The 18,670-nt window shown below is 44.8% G+C and overlaps 1 protein-coding gene across 2 annotated transcripts in view; it reads left to right on the top strand.

Moving 5' to 3' along the window:
- The window catches only part of pdcd6ip (programmed cell death 6 interacting protein), a 28,998-nt gene extending 24,104 nt beyond the window's left edge, over nt 1–4,894 (top strand). For both annotated transcript variants that reach the window (XM_071368394.1, XM_071368393.1), the window contains exons 11-18: nt 75–186; nt 318–487; nt 598–846; nt 978–1,112; nt 1,329–1,423; nt 1,636–1,753; nt 2,370–2,557; nt 2,729–4,894. In XM_071368394.1, the coding sequence (XP_071224495.1) occupies nt 75–186; nt 318–487; nt 598–846; nt 978–1,112; nt 1,329–1,423; nt 1,636–1,753; nt 2,370–2,557; nt 2,729–2,954 (1,293 nt within the window). In that variant the 3' untranslated portion in view covers nt 2,955–4,894. The remainder of the gene's footprint in view (nt 1–74; nt 187–317; nt 488–597; nt 847–977; nt 1,113–1,328; nt 1,424–1,635; nt 1,754–2,369; nt 2,558–2,728) is intronic.
- Nucleotides 4,895–18,670: the final 13,776 nt, after the last annotated feature.

Here is an 18,670-nt window from a genome sequence, read left to right as displayed (position 1 = left end):
GTGTACACACACACACACACACACACACGTTCGTATACCCATGATGTGTAATGTGTGTGTGTGTGTGTTTGTAGTCTCTGAAGATGCTGGATGATGAGGAGTCGACAGACAGCGAGCTGAGATCCAAGTTCAGCCAACGCTGGAACAGAACTCCCTCTGGAGACCTCTACAAACCACTCAGAGCGGGTACACACACTCACACACCTACTCATGCCTACACACACATCCAAAAACAAACATACTGATATGTGTGGTGTTGTGTACTACCATGGAATCAAATGATATTTATTTCTGCTTCTCTACCTCCGGCGGTCCAGAGGGTGGTAACTTCCGTAGTGTGTTGGACAAGGCAGTGCAGGCTGACCAGGTGGTCAGGGAGCGTTATAATGCACACTGTGAGATGATCGCTCTCCTCTGTAAACCTCAGGCTGAACTCACCGCTGCCATACCTTCAGCCAACCCTGCTATGACATTGCAGGGCAGCGAGGTGAGGGATGGTGTGTGTGTGTGTGTGTGTGTCTGTCTGTGTGTGTGTGTGTGTGTGTGTGTGTGTGTGTGTGTGTGTGTGTTCTAACTATGTATTCTCTCTCCCTCTAGGTTGTGAGTGTGTTGCGTTCCCAGCTGTCTCAGCTAGAGGAGGTGAAGAGAGAGAGGGAGGTGCTGGAGACGGAGATTAAGGGTGTGACCTTTGACATGTCCTCCAGCTTCCTGACGGCTCTGGCTCAGGACGGGGCCATCAATGAGGAGTCACTGTCAATGAGCCAGCTGGACCAATCATACGGCAGCTACAGCCAGAGGGTTCAAGCCAGCCTCCGCTCTCAGGAAGAGCTGTTGGGCAACGTGCAGGTAGGCTACAGACACACACTCGCCTAAACACCCCTATACACAATTTCAACAAATACTTTTTTCAGATGGCGAGAAATGTTACTTTATCGATTCTCTCCTTCCATCTCCAACTGTTGATTGTCTCCCCCCAGGCATCTCACCAGGAGTTCTCCAGTCTGAAGCAGTCCAACTCGGAGGCTAATGATCGTGAGGAGGTGTTGAAGAAGCTGGCCTCGGCCCACGACAGCTACGTTGAGATCACCAGCAACCTCAGAGAGGGCACCAAGGTAACTGTCGCCTAGGGAACGGCAGGAAGGGTTGTTTCTAGGGAATGGGTGGGTTGTCCAGGGAAAAGGAGGGCTATTTCTAAGACGGTGTCACCCAACAATACACATTTTTGTTCTAACCCCGGGAAAACAACCGGTTGAACTTGACAAGGGCTTGATGATTGGATGACTTTGGTTGTCTCTCAGTCTGACCAATCACCTTCTCGCTCTCTGTAGTTCTACAATGACCTCACAGAGATCCTGCTGAAGTTCCAGAACAAGTGCAGTGACATCGTCTTCGCCCGCAAGACAGAACGGGATGAACTGCTGAAGTATGTGGTGGTGATGTCGTCTCAATAACGATGCTGCAGTTATGAATATTTGTAATAATCACTGTATTGTGTTATTAGTGAAATGTCATTGATTATGTTTTTATGTGATTGGTGATTTATGTGAACTAGAAGTGACCATGACGAGCAACTGATGTTGGGGTTGCCTTGGTGACCACTGACTGACATTGCTGTTATTGTGGTTACCCACCCAGGGATTTGCAGCAGAGCATCGCCAGGGAGCCCAGTGCCCCGTCCTTCTCTGTCCCTGCCTACCAGACTAACCCCACCCCCACCGCCACTGGACCAACCCCCGCACCAAGGACTGTCTTCGTAAGTAGCCAATCACAGCTGGGTGGCTCCTCCCTCCAGCCCAATCAGAAGGCAGCTCTGTGCCAATGAGGATTCAATTAAACTTTCCCGGTTCACTGTGTGGGCGAAATTTGCATCGGGTGAAAGCGATTGCATTCGTTTGTAACCGAGCCGTCTCCCGCGTGTGAGTTGTGCCCCTTTCAAAGCCGATGGCTCAACAGAGTGACGTATGTGAAGCACGTGGAGTATTGACTTAATGCTAAAGTGTTTCCTCTTGATAAAATAAACATATGTGCTTTATCTTACCAAGGAAAACTAGTTTGAAAATTCAAACATATATTGTATGTTTCTCAACGATGCACAATGCTGCCTTGTTGACAATGACTGTTTGATTTGAGCAGCTTCACCTGGTCTTGACGGGCCATAGCCCGGTTCAGCCTGACGAACTCCCTCAATCACGACAGAGACATGACCGTAATATTGTCTCTTATTGTGACGTTGTAAAAATATCCCTTTTCAAGCAATCAATTAAATGTTTGTTAACCCCTTTACATCAGCAGTTGTCACAAGGTTTACTATTTATCTGTTTTGACTATGATTTTTATTGACCTCTGATCTTTCCCTCTTCCGTTTCCAGCAGCCTCAGCAGCCCCAGGCGAAGGCCCAGCCTCCCGAGCGGCCCCCTCCCCCTGCCTTCCCCCCCCAGGCCGCCTCCGCACCAGGCAACCCTCCCAGTAACCAGCCTCAACCAGTAAACCCCCCACCCATGGCCCCTCCCTCACAGGCCCAGGGACCACCTTACCCCACATATCAGGGATACCCCGGGTGAGTCAATCAAATCAATCAATATCCTTATTGTCCTAGTTGGTAGGCTGTGTGCGTTGCACAACTGTAGCCCGTCTGTTGTTCGTCTCACTTCTGTTAACTCCCTCTCTTCTAACTATCCCTGTCTTCTCATTTTCATACACACTAACCTCTCTTTCTCTGTATCTCCAGGTATGCCTACCAGATGCCTATGGGTTATAACCCGTATGCAGCGTACGGCCAGTACAACATGCCCCCCACTATGCAGCCTAACATGCAGCCCTACGTCCCCTATCAGCAGGCCCCAGCACCCGGACAGGGGGGCTACCCTGGGGTCCCCCCCACACAGCAGCACCCCTACACCTACCAACAGCAGCCCCAACAACCACCACCACAGCCATACTACCCACAACAATAACTACTGTATCACTCTCCTCCATCCCTCTCCTCTGCTATCCCTACTCCGACCGACAGTGGAAACCATGCTACTACGCCCAGCAATAACTCCTCAATCGCTCTCTCTCTCTCTCTCTCCCTTCTTCCTCTCCCTTACTTACGTTTCACTTCTAGCACTCCACCTTTGCTCCCTCCCTCCTCTACCATTTCTCTCTCCCTCCTTCCTCTACCTTCTCTCCCTCCCTCCTCTACCTTCTCTCTCTCCCTCCCTCCTCTACCTTCTCTCCCTCCTCTACCCTCTCTCTCTCTCCCTCCCTCCTCTACCTTCTCTCCCTCCCTCTACCTTCTCTCCCTCCTCTACCCTCTCTCTCTCCCACCCTCCTCTACCTTCTCTCCCTCCCTCCTCTACCTTCTCTCCCTCCCTCCTCTACCTTCTCTCCCTCCCTCCTCTACCTTCTCTCCCTCCCTCCTCTACCTTCTCTCCCTCTCTCCCTCCCTCCTCTACCTTCTCTCCCTCCCTCCTCTACCTTCTCTCCCTCTCTCCCTCCCTCCTCTACCTTCTCTCCCTCCCTCCTCTACCTTCTCTCCCTCCCTCCTCTACCTTCTCTCCCTCCCTCCTCTACCTTCTCTCCCTCTCTCCCTCCCTCTTCTACCTTCTCTCTCTCCCTCCTCTACCCTCTCTCTCTCTCTCTCCCTCCCTCCTCTACCCTCTCTCCCTCCTCTACCCTCTCCTCCCGCTCTTCTTCCATCCCTCCATTTACACTTACTCCCTCTACATACTCATCTACCAACCAGCTCCTCTGTTATTTTTTTTATATTATTTTTCTAATTATTGCGTTAATTCTTTAAGTCCTAACTTTTCTTCCTGATCTACCTGACTTCCTGGTATGGGCCTAGGTCAAAAATATACAGGTTAGGATAAGAGGATTCTAATATTCTATAAGTCTTTGCATAAATGCAGAAGAATTCTAAACAATGGGACTAGCAATGCGAGCGAAAATGACTGGAAGTGAATTTTAGCAGTACAGAAAGTTTGCCATCAAGTGGAAAAGGAACACAATTGTAGTGAATTTCAGCTAACCAGTATTACTGTCATTCTATTCATTTAAATGTGTTTCTAGTTATCTACAGACCCTTTATTTTTCAGACCGATTGTCACATTTTCAATGCTAATCCTGTAGAATCAGCAGTGGCACTGGTCCAATTAATTTGTTTATTTTCTAATGCTGCCGCATGGAATTATTGATTATTGCGTTGTCCTAAACTGTATATATCCGGCCTAGATATAGAACGCTAGAGGAGCTGCATGTCATTCTTGGATGAGGGGGGCGTGGCCTATATAGGCATGATTCCTTATTTGGGAGCGAGTGGGAGGGGTCACATGCAATGTCACTGAATGAAGAACCTGAGGACCCAGAGTTGTATTCAGTAGGGAGAAAACATTTAGAAATGGAATAAAATGGGGATTTACAGCTTGAACTTGTGCAATAAGAAGCAATTCTTCCTTGTCTGTTTTCAAACAGTTTTGCTACTGAATACGACCCAGCTACGATCACTCAGCTTAACGCCTGGCGCTTCTATAACAACTATATCATATTTTTGTAATGTATAATACTTATGTAATAATCCAATAAAAATGGCCTGTCGGTTTTTCTAATTTATATAAGGACTGTTGGAGATGCACTCTGTCTCTGTTCTGTCTCCCTCTCAATTATCACTCCTCTCAATTATCACTCCTCTCTCCATCACTCCTCTCAATTATCACTCCTCTCTCTCCATCACTCCTCTCTATTATCCCTCTCCTCTCTCTCTGTGGGAATGTGTCTTTCTGTTTTACAATCAGAGTAAAGCTGTAAATGTTTTTCTGGGATAAAGGTTATTATATATAAAGACTGTGGTTAACCCAATGACACAGTGTTTTTCTTTGGTTCTAATGTGATTAAAACACCTCTGCATACCAGACACCTGTGTGTGTGTCTCTGAGTATTTTACTTTCTGATGAACATATTCTTTGGTCTTCAGCACCCTAGACATATACCATTTTATACATCTTTGCCCAGTCTGCTAAAAGCTACTGATGCAATATTCTACATTATGTTGCTGTAGTTAAAGGTAGTAGCCAAGAGAGGGCAGGCATTTTTATTTTATTTAACTTGGCAAGTCAGCTAAGAACAGATTCTTATTTACAATGACGGCCTACCAAAAGGCCTCCTACGGGGCCTGGGATTAAAAATAAATACAATATATAGGAGACAACACTACATAAAGAGACCAAAGACAACAACATAGCAAGGCAGCAACACATGACAACACAGGATGGTAGTAACACAAAACAACATGGTAACAACACAAAACATGGTACAAACATTATTGGGCAGAGACAACAATAGTCACGCAAAGCATCCACAACTGTCAGTAAGAGTGTCCAGGATTGAGTCTTTGAATGAAGAGATTGAGATAAACCTGTCCAGTTTGCGTGTTTGTTGCAGCTCGTTCCAGTTGTTAGCTGCAGCGAACTGAAAAGAGGAGCGACCAAGGGATGTGTGTGCTTTGGGGACCTTTAACAGAATGTGACTGGCAGAACGGGTGTTGTATGTGGAGGATGAGGGCTGCAGTAGATATCTCAGCTAGGGGGAGTGAGGCCTAAGAGGGTTTAATAAATAAGCATCAACCAGTGGGTCTTGCGACGGGTATACAGAGATGACCAGTTTACAGAGGAGTATAGAGTGCTGTGATGTGTCCTATAAGGAGCATTGGTGGCAAATCTGATGGCCGAATATCTAGCCGGTCGAGAGCACCCTTAGCTAGCGTGGGTAGGATGGTCATCTGAATCAGCTAGTTTGGCAGCTGGGGTGAAAGAGGAGCGATTTCGATAGAGGAAACCAAGTCTAGATTTAACTTCAGCCAGCAGCTTTGATATGTGCTGAGAGAAGGGCAGTGTACCGTCTAGCCATACTCCCAAGTACTTGTATGAGGTGACTACCTCAAGTTCTAAACCCTCAGAGGTCGTAATCACACCTGTGGGGAGAGGGGCATTCGTCTTACCAAACCACATTACTTTTATTTTTTTATTTCACCTTTATTTAACCAGGTAGGCCAGCTGAGAACAAGTTCTCATTTACAACTGCGACCTGGCCAAGATAAAGCAAAGCAGTGCGACAAAAACAACAAAGAGTTACACATAAGCAAAAGTACAATCAATAACACAATAGAAAAATCTATGTACAGTGTGTGCAAATGTAGAAGTGTAGGGAGGTAAGGCAATAAATAGGCCATGGAGGTGAAATAATTATAATTTAGCATTAACACGAGTGATATATGTGCAGATGATGATGTGCAAGTAGAGATACTGGGGTGCAAAAGAGCAAGAGGATAAGTAACAATATGGGGATGAGGTAGTTGGGTGTGCTATTTACAGATGGGCTGTGTACATTTACATTTAAGTCATTTAGCAGACGCTCTTATCCAGAGCGACTTACAAGTTGGTGCGTGTACAGGTATAGTGATCGGTAAGCTGCTCTGACAGCTGATGCTTAAAGTTAGTGAGGGAGATATAAGAATCCAGCTTCAGTGATTTTTGCAATTCGTTCCAGTCATTGGCAGCAGAGAACTGGAAGGAAAGGCGGCCAAAGCAAGTTTTGGCTTTGGGGGTGACCAGTGACATATACCTGCTGGGGCGTGTGCTACGGGTGGGTGTTGCTATGGTGACCAGTGAGCTGAGATAAGGTGGGGCTTTACCTAGCATAGACTTATAGATGACCTGGAGCCAGTGGGTTTGGCAACGAATATGTAGTGAGGGCCAACCAACGAGAGCATACAGGTCGCAGTGGTGGGTAGTGTATGGGGCTTTGGTGACAAAACGGATGGCACTGTGATAGACTACATCCAGTTTGCTGAGTAGAGTGTTGGAGGCTATTTTGTAAATGACATCGCCGAAGTCGAGGATCGGTAGGATAGTCAGTTTTATGAGGGTATGGCAGCATGAGTAAGGATGCTTTGTTGCGAAATAGGAAGCCAATTCTAGATTTAATTTTGGATTGGAGATGCTTAATGTGAGTCTGGAAAGAGAGTTTACAGTCTAACTAGACACCTAAGTATTTGTAGTTGTCCACATATTCTAAGTCAGAACCGTCCAGAGTAGTGATGTTAGTCGGGCAGGAGGGTGTGGGCAGCAATCGGTTGAAGAGCATGCACTTAGTTTTACTAGCATTTAAAAGCAGTTGGAGGCCTCGGAAGGGGTGTTGTATGGCATTGAAGCTCATTTGGAGGTTTGTTAGCACAGTGTCCAAAGAAGGGCCAGATGTATACAGAATGAATCACCAGCAGCAAGAGCGATATCATTGATATATACAGAGAAAAGAGTCGGCCCAAGAATTGAACCCTGTGGCACCCCCGTAGAAACTACCAGAGGTCCGGACAACAAGCCCTCCGATTTGACACATTTTTTAAAAAAAATTAAAATAAATGTTATCCCCTTTTCTCCCCAATTTTCGTGGTATCCAATCGCTAGTAATTACTATCTTGTCTCATCGCTACAACTCCCGTACGGGCTCGGGAGAGACGAAGGTCGAAAGCCATGCGTCCTCCGAAGCACAACCCAACCAAGCCGCACTGCTTCTTAACACAGCGCGCCTCCAACCCGGAAGCCAGCCGCACCAATGTGTCGGAGGAAACACCGTGCACCTGGCCCCCTCGGTTAGCGCGCACTGCGCCCGGCCCGCCACAGGAGTCGCTGGAGCGCGATGAGACAAGGATATCCCTACCGGCCAAACCCTCCCTAACCCGGACGACGGTATGCCAATTGTGCGTCGCCCCACGGACCTCCCGGTCGCGGCCGGCTGCGACAGAGCCTGGGCGCGAACCCAGAGACTCTGGTGGCGCAGCTAGCACTGCGATGCAGTGCCCTAGACCACTGCGCCACCCGGGAGGCCCGATTTGACACATTGAACTCTGAGAAGTAGTTGGTGAACCAGGCGAGGCAGTCATTTGAGAAGCCAAGGCTATTGAGTCTGCCGATAAGAATGCGGTGATTGACAGAGTCAAAAGCCTTGGCCAGGTTGATGAAGACGGCTGCACAATACTGTCTTTTATCAATGGCGGTTATGATATCGTTTAGGACCTTGAGCGTGGCTGAGGTGCACCCATGACCAGCTCGGAAACCAGATTGCATAGTGGAGAAGGTACGGTGGGATTCTAAATGGTCGGTGATCTGTTTGTTAACTTGGCTTTCGAAGATTTTAGAAAGGCAGGGCAGGATGGATATAGGTCTATAACAGTTTAGGTCTAGAGTGTCTCCCCCTTTGAAGAGGGGGATGACCGCGGCAGCTTTCCAATCTTTGGGGATCTCAGACGATACGAAAGAGAGGTTGAATAGGCTAGAAATAGGGGTTACAACAATTTTGCCTGATAATTTTAGAAAGAGAGGGTCCAGATTGTCTAGCCCAGCTGACTTGTAGGGATCCAGATTTTGCAGTTCTTTCAGAACATCAGCTGTCTGGATTTGGGTGAAGGAGAAGTGTGGGGGGGGGGGGGGGGGGGGCTTAGGCAAGTTGCTGCAGGGGGTGCTGAGATGTTGGCCAGGGTAGGGGTAGCCAGGTGGAAAGCATGGCCAGCCGTGGAAAATTGCTTATTGAAATGAGGCATGCTTATTTAAGACGGTGAGGAAAGCACTTTTAAAGAGCAACCAGGCAACCTCTACTGACGGGATGAGGTCAATATCCTTCCAGGATACCCGGGCCAGGTCGATTAGAAAGGCCTGCTCGCTGAAGTGTTTTAGGGAGCGTTTGACAGTGATGAGGGGTGGTCGTTTGACCGTGGACCCATTACGCACACAGGCAATGAGGCAATGATCGCTGAGATCCTGGTTGAAGACAGCAGAGGTGTATTTAGAGGGCAAGTCGGTCAGAATGATATCTAAGAGGGTGCCCATGGTTACGAATTTAGGGTTGAACCTGGTAAATTCATTGATCATTTGTGTGAGATTGAGGGCATCTAGCTTCGATTGTAGGACGGTCGGGGGACGGTCGGGGTGTTAAGCATGTCCCAGTTTAGGTCACCCAACATTACGAACTCTGAAAATAGATGGGGGCAATCAATTCATATATGGTGTCCAGGGCACAGCTGGGGGCTGAAGGGGGTCTATAGCAAGCGGCAATGGTGAGAGACTTGTTTCTGGAAAGGTGGATTTTTAAAAGTAGAAGCTTGAATTGTTTGGGCACAGACCTGGATAGTAAGACAGAACTCTGCAGGCTATCTCTGCAGCAGATTGCAACTCCGCCCCCTTTGGCAGTTCTATCTTGTCGGAAAATGTTATAGTTAGGGATGGACATTTCTGGATTTTTGGTGGCCTTCCTAAGCCAGGATTCAGACATGGCTAGGACATCCGGGTTGGCGGAGTGTGCTAAAGCAGTGAATAAAACAAACTTAGGGAGGAGGCTTCTGATGTTAACATGAATGAAACCAAGGCTTTTACGGTTACAGAAGTCAACAATTGAGAGCGCCTGGGGAATGGGAGTGGAGCTAGGGGTTGCAGGGCCTGGGTTAACCTCTACATCACCAGAGGAACAGAGGAGGAGTAGGATAAGGGTACAGCTAAAGGCTATAAGAACTGGTCGTCTAGTGCGTTCGGAACAGAGAGGTAAAGGAGCAGATTTCTGGGCGCGGAAGAATAGATTCAAGGCATATTGTACAGACAAGGGTATGGTAGGATGTGAATACAGTGGAGGAAAAACCTAGGCATTGAGTGACGATGAGAGAGGTTTTGTCTCTAGAGGCACCATTTAAGCCAGGTGAGGTCACTGCATGTGTGGGGGGTTGGAACAAAAGGGCTAGGTAAGGCATATTGAGCAGGGCTGGAGGCTCTACAGTGAAACAACACAATAATCACTAACCAAAACAGCAATAGACAAGGCATTATGACATTAGGGAGAGGCCTGTGTAGCCGAGTGCTCATAGGGTCCAGTGAGTAGCTAAACGAGCTGGAGACACAGTGATTCAGACAGCTAGCGGGCCGGGCCAGGCAGGCTAGCAGATGATCCTTCGGGGGACGTCGCAACGTAAGAGCCTGTTGAAAACCCTCGGACGGTTACGTCGTCAGACCAGTTGTGATGGATCGGCGGGGCTCCGTGTCGGCAGTAAAAGGGTCCAGGCCAATTGGCAAAATAGGTATTGCAGACAAAGAATTGTCTCATGGACCTCTTCAGCTAGCCGGGAGATGGGCCTAGCTCCAGGCTAGCTCCAGGCTAACTGGTGCTTGCTTTGGGACAGAGACGTTAGCCAGGAGTAGCAACTCAGATAGCAGCTAGGTTAAGAGCTTGCGGTAGGAATCCAGAGATGTGGTTGAGAAAAAGCAGTCCGATGTGCTCTGGGTTGATATCGCGCTGTGCAGACTGGCAGAAATTGACCGGGCTGAGGCTGGCTGATGTTTGAGTTAATAGTGATGACCGCTAGCAGTGGCTAACTGACTACTAGCTAGTAGCTAGTTAGCTGGCTAGCTCCTGATGGGGGTTCCGGTTCTAAAGTGCAAAAATAGCAGATCCGTACCACATTGGGTGAGGCGGGTTGCAGGAGAGTATGTTCAGTTCGTAGATGGAAATTGAGATTTTAAAAAAGTATATGAAAAATATATAAGAAATGTATACAAAGAAAACAAACAGACAATCAGACGTCCTACTGCTACGCCATCATGGATTGATATGATTAGATTGACTGATATACCTTTGTTCTGGAGGTGTTCAGAACAAGGTTAAGTAACATTGTCTGTCCAAAAATGATGCAGAAAAATCTATCCATGCTTTTGTCACTTCTAGGTTAGATTACTGCAATGCTCTACTTTCCGGCTACCCAAATAAAGCAAAAAATAAGCTTCAGTTAGTGCTAAACACGGCTGCTAGAATCTTGACTAGAACCAAAAAATGTGATCATATTACTCCAGTGCTAGCCTCTCTACACTGGCTTCCTGTTAAGGCAAGGGCTGATTTCAAGGTTTTACTGCTAACCTACAAAGCATTACATGGGCTTGCTCCTACCTATCTTTCCGATTTGGTCCTGCCGTACATACCTACACGTACGCTACGGTCACAAGACGCAGGCCTCCTTATTGTCCATAGAATTTCTAAGCAAACTGCTTGAGGCAAGGCTTTCTCCCATAGAGCTGTATTTTTATGGAATGGTCTGCCTATCCAAGTGAGAGACGCAGACTCGGTCTCAACCTTTCTTTATTGAAGACTCATCTCTTCAGTAGGTCCTATGATTGAGTGTAGTCTGGCCCAGGAGTGTGAAGGTGAACGGAAAGGCACTTGAGCAACGAACCGCCCTTGCTGTCTCTGCCTGGCGGGTTCCCCTCTCTCCACTGGGATTCTCTGCCTCAAACCTTATTACAAGGACTGAGTCACTGGCTTACTGGTGCTCTTCCATGCCAGCCCTAGGAGGGGTGCGTCACTTGAGTGGGTTGAGTCACTGACGTAATCTTCCTGTCTGGGTTGGGTTGGCGTGGGGGAGATCTTTGTGGGCTATACTCGGCCTTGTCTCAGGATGGTAAGTTGGTGGTTGGAGATATCCCTCTAGTGGTGTGGGGGCTGTGCTTTGGCAAAGTGGGTGGGGTTATATCCTGCCTGTTTGGCCCTGTCCGGGGGTATCGTCCCGACCCCTCCTGTCTCAGCCTCCAGTATTTATGCTGCAATTGTTTATGTGTCGGGGGGCTAGGGTCAGTCTGTTATATCTGGAGTATTTCTCCTGTCTTATCCGGTGTCCTGTGTGAATTTAAGTATGCTCTCTCTAATTCTCACTCTCTTTTTCTTTCTTTCTTTCTCTCTCTCGGAGGACCATAGCCCTAGGACCATGCCTCAGGACTACCTGGCCTGATGACTCCTTGCTGTCCCCAGTCCACCTGGTCGTGCTGCTGCTCCGGTTTCAACTGTTCTGCCTGCGGCTATGGAACCCTGACCTGTTCACCGGACGTGCTACCTGTCCCAGACCTGCTGTTTTCAACTCTCTAGAGACAGCAGGAGCGGTAGAGATACTCTGAATGATCGGCTATGAAAAGCCAACTGACATTTACTCCTGAGGTGTTGACCTATTGCAGCCTCTACAACCACTGTGATTATTATTATTTGACACTGCTGGTCATCTATGAACATTTGAACATCTTGGCTATGTTCTGGTATAATCTCCACCCGGCACAGCCAGATGAGGACTGGTCACCCCTCATAGCCTGGTTCCTCTCTATGCTTCTTCCTAGGTCCTGGCCTTTCTAGGGAGTTTTTCCTAGCCACCGTGCTTCTACACCTACATTGCTTGCTGTTTGGGGTTTTAGGCTGGGTTTCTGTACAGCACTTTGTGACATCAGCTGATGTAAGAAGGGCTTTATAAATACATTTCATTGATTGAGGAATCTTGCTGGACACTAAGAAAGCTTTGTTGTAGAGCATTTAACACAAAATCCGGGGAGGGGCCAGCTGAGTATAAAACTGTATCATCTGCATATAAATGGATGAGAGAGCTTCCCACTGCCTGAGCTATGTTGTTGATGTAAATTGAGAAAGAAAAAGAAATGGAGGAACTTATTCAAGAAAGATCCAGTGTAATATAACTGGATGGAATATGGGGAAAAATGCACCAAATTCTTTTTCAATCTTCAATATAGAAAAATGTATTGAAACTTGTTACAAATGATGGAGTCACACATGATTCACCAAATTATATTTTGAAAGAGGAAGTAAAGTACTTTAAGAATATGTTTTCGTTTCAGTCTCCTCCATCTCCACTAACTGAAACTAATTGTGTGGATTTTTTTCTGTACAGAAAGACTCACGTGAAGGCCAAATTACAGAGGAGGAACTTCTTGATACAATTAAAGCCTTTAAGGCTGGGAAAACTCCAGGGCTGGATGGCATACCAGTGGAAGTATACAAATGTCACGACCGTCGTTCAAGGAAGATCAAGGTGCAGCGTGGTGAGCGGACATACTTTTATTATAATGATTTCGCCAACAAAACAATAAACATAGAAACGGCCGTGAAGCTTACCTTGGGCTATAATGCCCCTAACAAAGTCAACTTCCCAATCAGAGACAACGATAGACAGCTGTCCCTGATTGAGAACCATACCCGGCCAACACATAGAAATACAAAAACATAGAAATCAGAACATAGAATGCCCACCCCAAATCACACCCTGACCAAACCAAAATAGAGACATAAAAAGGCTCTCTAAGGTCAGGGCGTGACAACAAAACTTTTTTTGATATACTCAGAGGACCATTATTAGCATGTTTTAACCACTCCTATATAAATGGTAGATTATCAGACACGCAACAAGAAGGTCTGATATCATTATTACTGAAACAGGACCCAAGTGGTATATATAAAGATCCAGTCCATTTAAAAAATTGGAGACCTCTTACAATTCAGTGTTGTGATGCAAAAATCCTAGCAAAATGCTTGGCGCATAGAATTAAAAAAGTATTGTCAGATATTATTCATCTTAAACAGACAGGTTTTTTACATGGATGATACATTGGAGATAATATAAGACAAGTACTGGAAACAATAGAATACTATGAAATATCGGGGACACCAGGCCTGGTTTTCATAGCTGATTTTGAAAAGGCTTTTGATAAAGTACGACTGGAGTTTATATATAAATGCCTAGAATATTTAAATTTAGGGGAATCTCTTATAAAATGTGTTAAAGTTATGTACAGTAACCCTAGGTGTAAAATAATAAATAATGGCTACATCTCAGAAAGTTTTAAACTATCTAGAGGAGTAAAACAAGGTTGTCCACTATCGGCATATCTACTTACTATTGCCATCGAAATGTTAGCTGTTAAGATTAGATCAAACAATAATATTAAGGGATTAGAAATCCGTGGTTTAAAAACTAAGGTGTCATTGTACGCTGATGATTCATGTTTTTTTTTAAACCACAATTAGAATCTCTCCACGGCCTCATAGAGGATCTAGATACTTTTTCTAAAACCAAATTATGATAATTATGATTATGATATTACGTATTGGATCAATAACAAATGCTAATTTTACATTACCGTGTAGTTTACCAATTAAATGGTCTGACGGAGATGTGGACATACTTGGTATACAAATCCCCCCAAAAAGAAATGATCTCACTCCAATACATTTTTATAGAAAGTTATCAAAAATAGATAAGATCTTGCTACCATGGAAAGGAAAATACCTGTCTATTTGTGGAAAAATCACCCTGATTAACTCTTTAGTTATATCACAGTTGACCTATTTGCTTATGGTTTTGCCTACACCTAGTGACCTGCTTTTTAAATTATATGAACAAAAAAGATTCAATTTTATTTGGAATGGCAAGCCAGACAAAATTAAAAGGGCCTATTTATATAATTAATATGAATTCGGAGGGCAGAAATGATTAAATATTAAAGCATTAGACCTCTCACTAAAGGCATCAGTCATACTGTCACGACTCCGACCGAGGCAGGCTCTCCTTCCCGTTCGGGTGGCGCTCGGCGGTCGTCGTCACCGGCCTATTAGCTGCCACTGATCTTTTTCCACCCCCTCCTTATGTGTTCATTGGTTACACCTGTTTTGTGTTTGTTCGTAATTAGTTGGGCTTTATCTGTCAGCCGGCCCGCCCGTTTCTTTGTGCGGGATTGTTTTATTGTAAGCTTGGTGTTTGTTAGTCTGACGTTACGTGTTTGTGTTAGTGTGCATTTTCTGAACTGTTTTCGTTCCCCGTGTCTGGGGCAGTTTATTGGGAGCCACCAGTGCCAAGTGGGGTGGCCGTTGTTTGTCAGTGGTTCATTAAATGAACGTGATCATTGTATCCTCTGTCTTCCTGCGCCTGACTTCGCACTCCGACACCCAGTCCTTACACATACAAAAGTTATACTTAAATCCAAACTGGTTCTCTAGTAAATTGGTAGGAATGTATCATCCTATGTTCAAGAAGGGCCCTTTTCCCTTTATTCAGATTACAACTACTCACTTTCGGTTGTTTGTAAAGGAAATAATCTCCAAAATATCTTTATTTTTTAAACAAGCCTTAGAAAGTTGGTTGCAATTTCAGTTTAATCCACCAGAAAAGACAGAACAAATAATAAAACAAATATTGGGGTTAAACTCAAATATACTAATTGATTAAAAAATATATATTTTTCAAATACATTTTTAAAAATGTATAATTTTGGGAATGATATCATAAATAGGACTGGTGGAGTTATGTCACACATGCAGCTAACACAGACATATGGAAATGTCTGCTCTACCCAAAATTACAACCAACTAATTGCTTGCAGCATTACCACAAAAATGGAAGAGGCAAGTAGAACGGGAAAAAGTAAAGAACTTGTATGCCGGCCCTGTATTAAAGAACATAAATGGTTAAAGAAATGTGTGATAAATAAAAATATATATCAATTTCATTTAAGGACCAAAAAGCTGACAGCTGTGCCATATAAATTGCAAAATAGTTGGGAAGAGATTTTCGATGTACCATTCCATGGTGCAACCAATAGAATGTTATATATATGGGGGATACAATCTTCCCAGCTCTGGAGATTTTGCTGTGAGGAGGCAAAGTCATTAGATCATTTATTTTGGTATTGTCCATATTGTGAAAGGTTGCGTCAATCAAATCTGGTATCAGGATAAAATGTGATTCAGAGTCACTGATTATACTATAATTATCTTTATTTAACACAAGTGATAAATGGTAAATGCAATTTTCGTATATACGGGTTCACTGTATCACCACGCAGGGTAAAGCAGAGAACTGACTGAAATAGTACAGACATCTTCTTTTATACTGTGTCAATGGTATTTCCAACTTCAGAGTTGGCCTGTCACAGTAGAGGCTTAGCGTGGTTTAGACTTACTAGCCTATCGGTGGTGTCCAGACACAGCACTCAGGATTCAAATGTCCGAAATGTTGTTTGTGAAGATTGAGCTGATTTGTTGGTTTCTATACATTCCTCAGTTCCTGTTTTCTTGTTATTCAGCATTTTCCCTACACATTCCTCAGTTCCTGTTTTCTTGTTATTCAGCATTTTTCCATCTTGTCTCAACCTTGTGGTTTGCACAGTCGACACCCTAGATTAACAACAGCTTTTCTCCAGTCACACTATGTTTTGTGATTAACATGTCCTACTTCTATAAGGCATATATTTATGTTAAAAGAGAACAAAACCATCCCTCACAATATGTAGCTCGTTTTTGGTCACAGGTCCAGGAATGGCTGAAGAATTGCAACATTTGCCTAGAACTAACGCTACAGATAGCAATACTGGGTGATTTGAAAAGCCAAAGTCAATCAATCAATAATATAATAATTATTTGAGCAAAAATGTTTATTTTTAATTTACAATCTGTAGGAGCTATGAGAATAGAAAGGTCCAGTACTTGTGTCAAGCATCACAGCACAGTTGAAAAATATATGGCAAATAGAAATCCAACATGGATGGTGTTCAGAGATGGATGGAAGGGGTTGAATGGAGCTGAAGGGTGGGACTAATAACAAGATAACCAATGTAAAACATACGGGTCTGTAAAATGTATATAGATTCAGAAATGTTGTGAAATAGCACAGTTACAAATAGAAATCAACATGGATGGGGTTCAGAGATAGGTGGGAGGGGTTGACTGGAGCTGATTTTCTGGATTTTTGTTTTAGATTCCGTCTCTCGCAGTTGAAGTGTACCTATGATAAAAATTACAGACTTCAAAGACTTCTGCCACTTGTTGGACCCAAAGGTCTCGGCACCTTTTACTTCACACCTTGGTGCTAATTGAGTTTGTATCTGGTCTGTCCTTGCAAGCCTGGGAGCCTTAACTCAGCATTCAGTCTCCATAAAGTAAATTATATCATTGTAATGTACTGTATTTTTCTTTTCTTTTTTCTTTTTATTATTGGCTTCCAAAATAGCATCAGACCAAACACTACTCACTCAGTTCCAGGTTGGATGCTGTCCTCAGGTCTCTGCTGTTTGTTTGCTAGAGCACCCTCCGTATAGCTTGGAAAAATTGAACCTTGGAAGCAGTAATCTCTCCGGTTAATTTTGGTCAAAATGATGTTGTAGGTTTGGAGTTTTGATCTGGAGCGAAGGCCATGCTGTGGAGAGTAGCATCCTGCATATGTACCCGCTGGGAAAAAAACGTCCCTGAGAGCAGTGCATCAGCAGCAATTGAAATGGTTGGAACTTCGACTTACCTGAGAATGGCATAAGGTTATTGCACCTATCTCACTTTGCATGCACGCACACGCGCGCACACACACACAAAAAAATATAGTTATTTTATTTGTGACCGATAATTCTGTTCCACTAATCACACCCCTGAGCTCTGGGCATCTCCAAGTAAATTAGTATGCAAATGATGTTCCACTGAGTGTGTGTGTGTGACAGATGAGTGTCCAGTCTGAGGTCTGGGAGGAGAGATGGAGAGGTCAGCTCAGTAAGACTTACCTTCTACTTCTCGCTCGAACTCCATCTCTCAGACAAGATGAATGTAGCGAAGGACAGTTTCACTGTGTTCATCTAAAGTGTCTGCATGTCGTCAGTCAGTAATTCACAACGTGTAACTACATGAGTGTCACTTTTAATTGCTTGAAAAAGAAGGGGGGAAAGAGAGCGGGAGAACATAACTGTGACATATTATTAATTACCCAGCATGCCAGAATGACTCACTGCACCCGTTCACTGTCACAGATATGATCTACTACTGGTGGACAGAGGCACTTAGACAAACACCCACACAAACTCTCTGACTGGGGTCCCCTACCATGTCATTTCCTGCCTAAACAACCAATCAATAAATGGGCCCAAACAAAGGCGATTCAAGAATAACCTTGGAGACCTGAAGACTTGTGTTAGCTCCTCACGCTCATAGGCATAGCATGCATAGGCTTTAGGACTTCTGGTCCCCACAAGGATAGTAAAACCAAACACACACACAGTGACAGTTGCTGCATTGTTGTGTCAGGTCTATGTCTGTCTGTCTCTGTGATATGTTAAACTGTCCCTGATGACTCAGCCATAAAGGCAGACAAGGATATGAGAGGGGTCTTGGAATCGTGCGTGCATGTGTGGTCTAACTTTACTAACCTTTTGGGTTCCAAAAGTCCTCAGGACTTTTCGTCGGTCCCCAAAAGGCTATTTAGGGGTTAGGGCAGCCTTTCTTAAAGTATGGGTTAGAGTAAATGTATAATTATTTCATTATTACTGGAATTGATTTGGCCAAGTGCAAATGTACTCTGTTTATTGCGCTCTCTACTTAGCAGCGGTGTAAATTTGGCAACTGCGCGAGTGGGAGGGAGATGCCCGTGTGCTTCGCAGTTTACCAGATTTTTTAAATTAAATTTTCTTGAAGATCACCCAGCGACGCACACGATGCAGCGCTGTAGTTCAGCAGCAGATGATGCGCTGTCTCACTCGCCGATGTCATCAAATGGAGTCAAGCTAGCCACAAGTTCTGACAGCTCAATCGTCATGAAACGCAAATACAGCGATGAGTTTCTCTCTCTTGGTTTCATACAAACCTTGAGAAAGAACGAGGGGCACCCACAATGTGTTTTGTGCGGGGAAGTGCTTAGTAATGAGTCTCTTAAAACGAACAAATTAAAACGACACATTCTGACCAAACATCCACAGCATGACAGTAAAACCCAGGGAGTTCTTTCAGAACAGGGCAGAATACTTCAGGAAACAGTGCCTCGACAGTGGAAAAGTAAGTCAACTTGCAAGGCATTGTTGTC

The sequence above is a fragment of the Salvelinus alpinus genome, chromosome 26 (assembly GCF_045679555.1).
Source record: "Salvelinus alpinus chromosome 26, SLU_Salpinus.1, whole genome shotgun sequence".
In the NCBI taxonomy this organism is placed as follows: Eukaryota; Metazoa; Chordata; class Actinopteri; order Salmoniformes; family Salmonidae; genus Salvelinus; species Salvelinus alpinus.
This window is presented reverse-complemented; position numbering and strand designations above follow the sequence as displayed.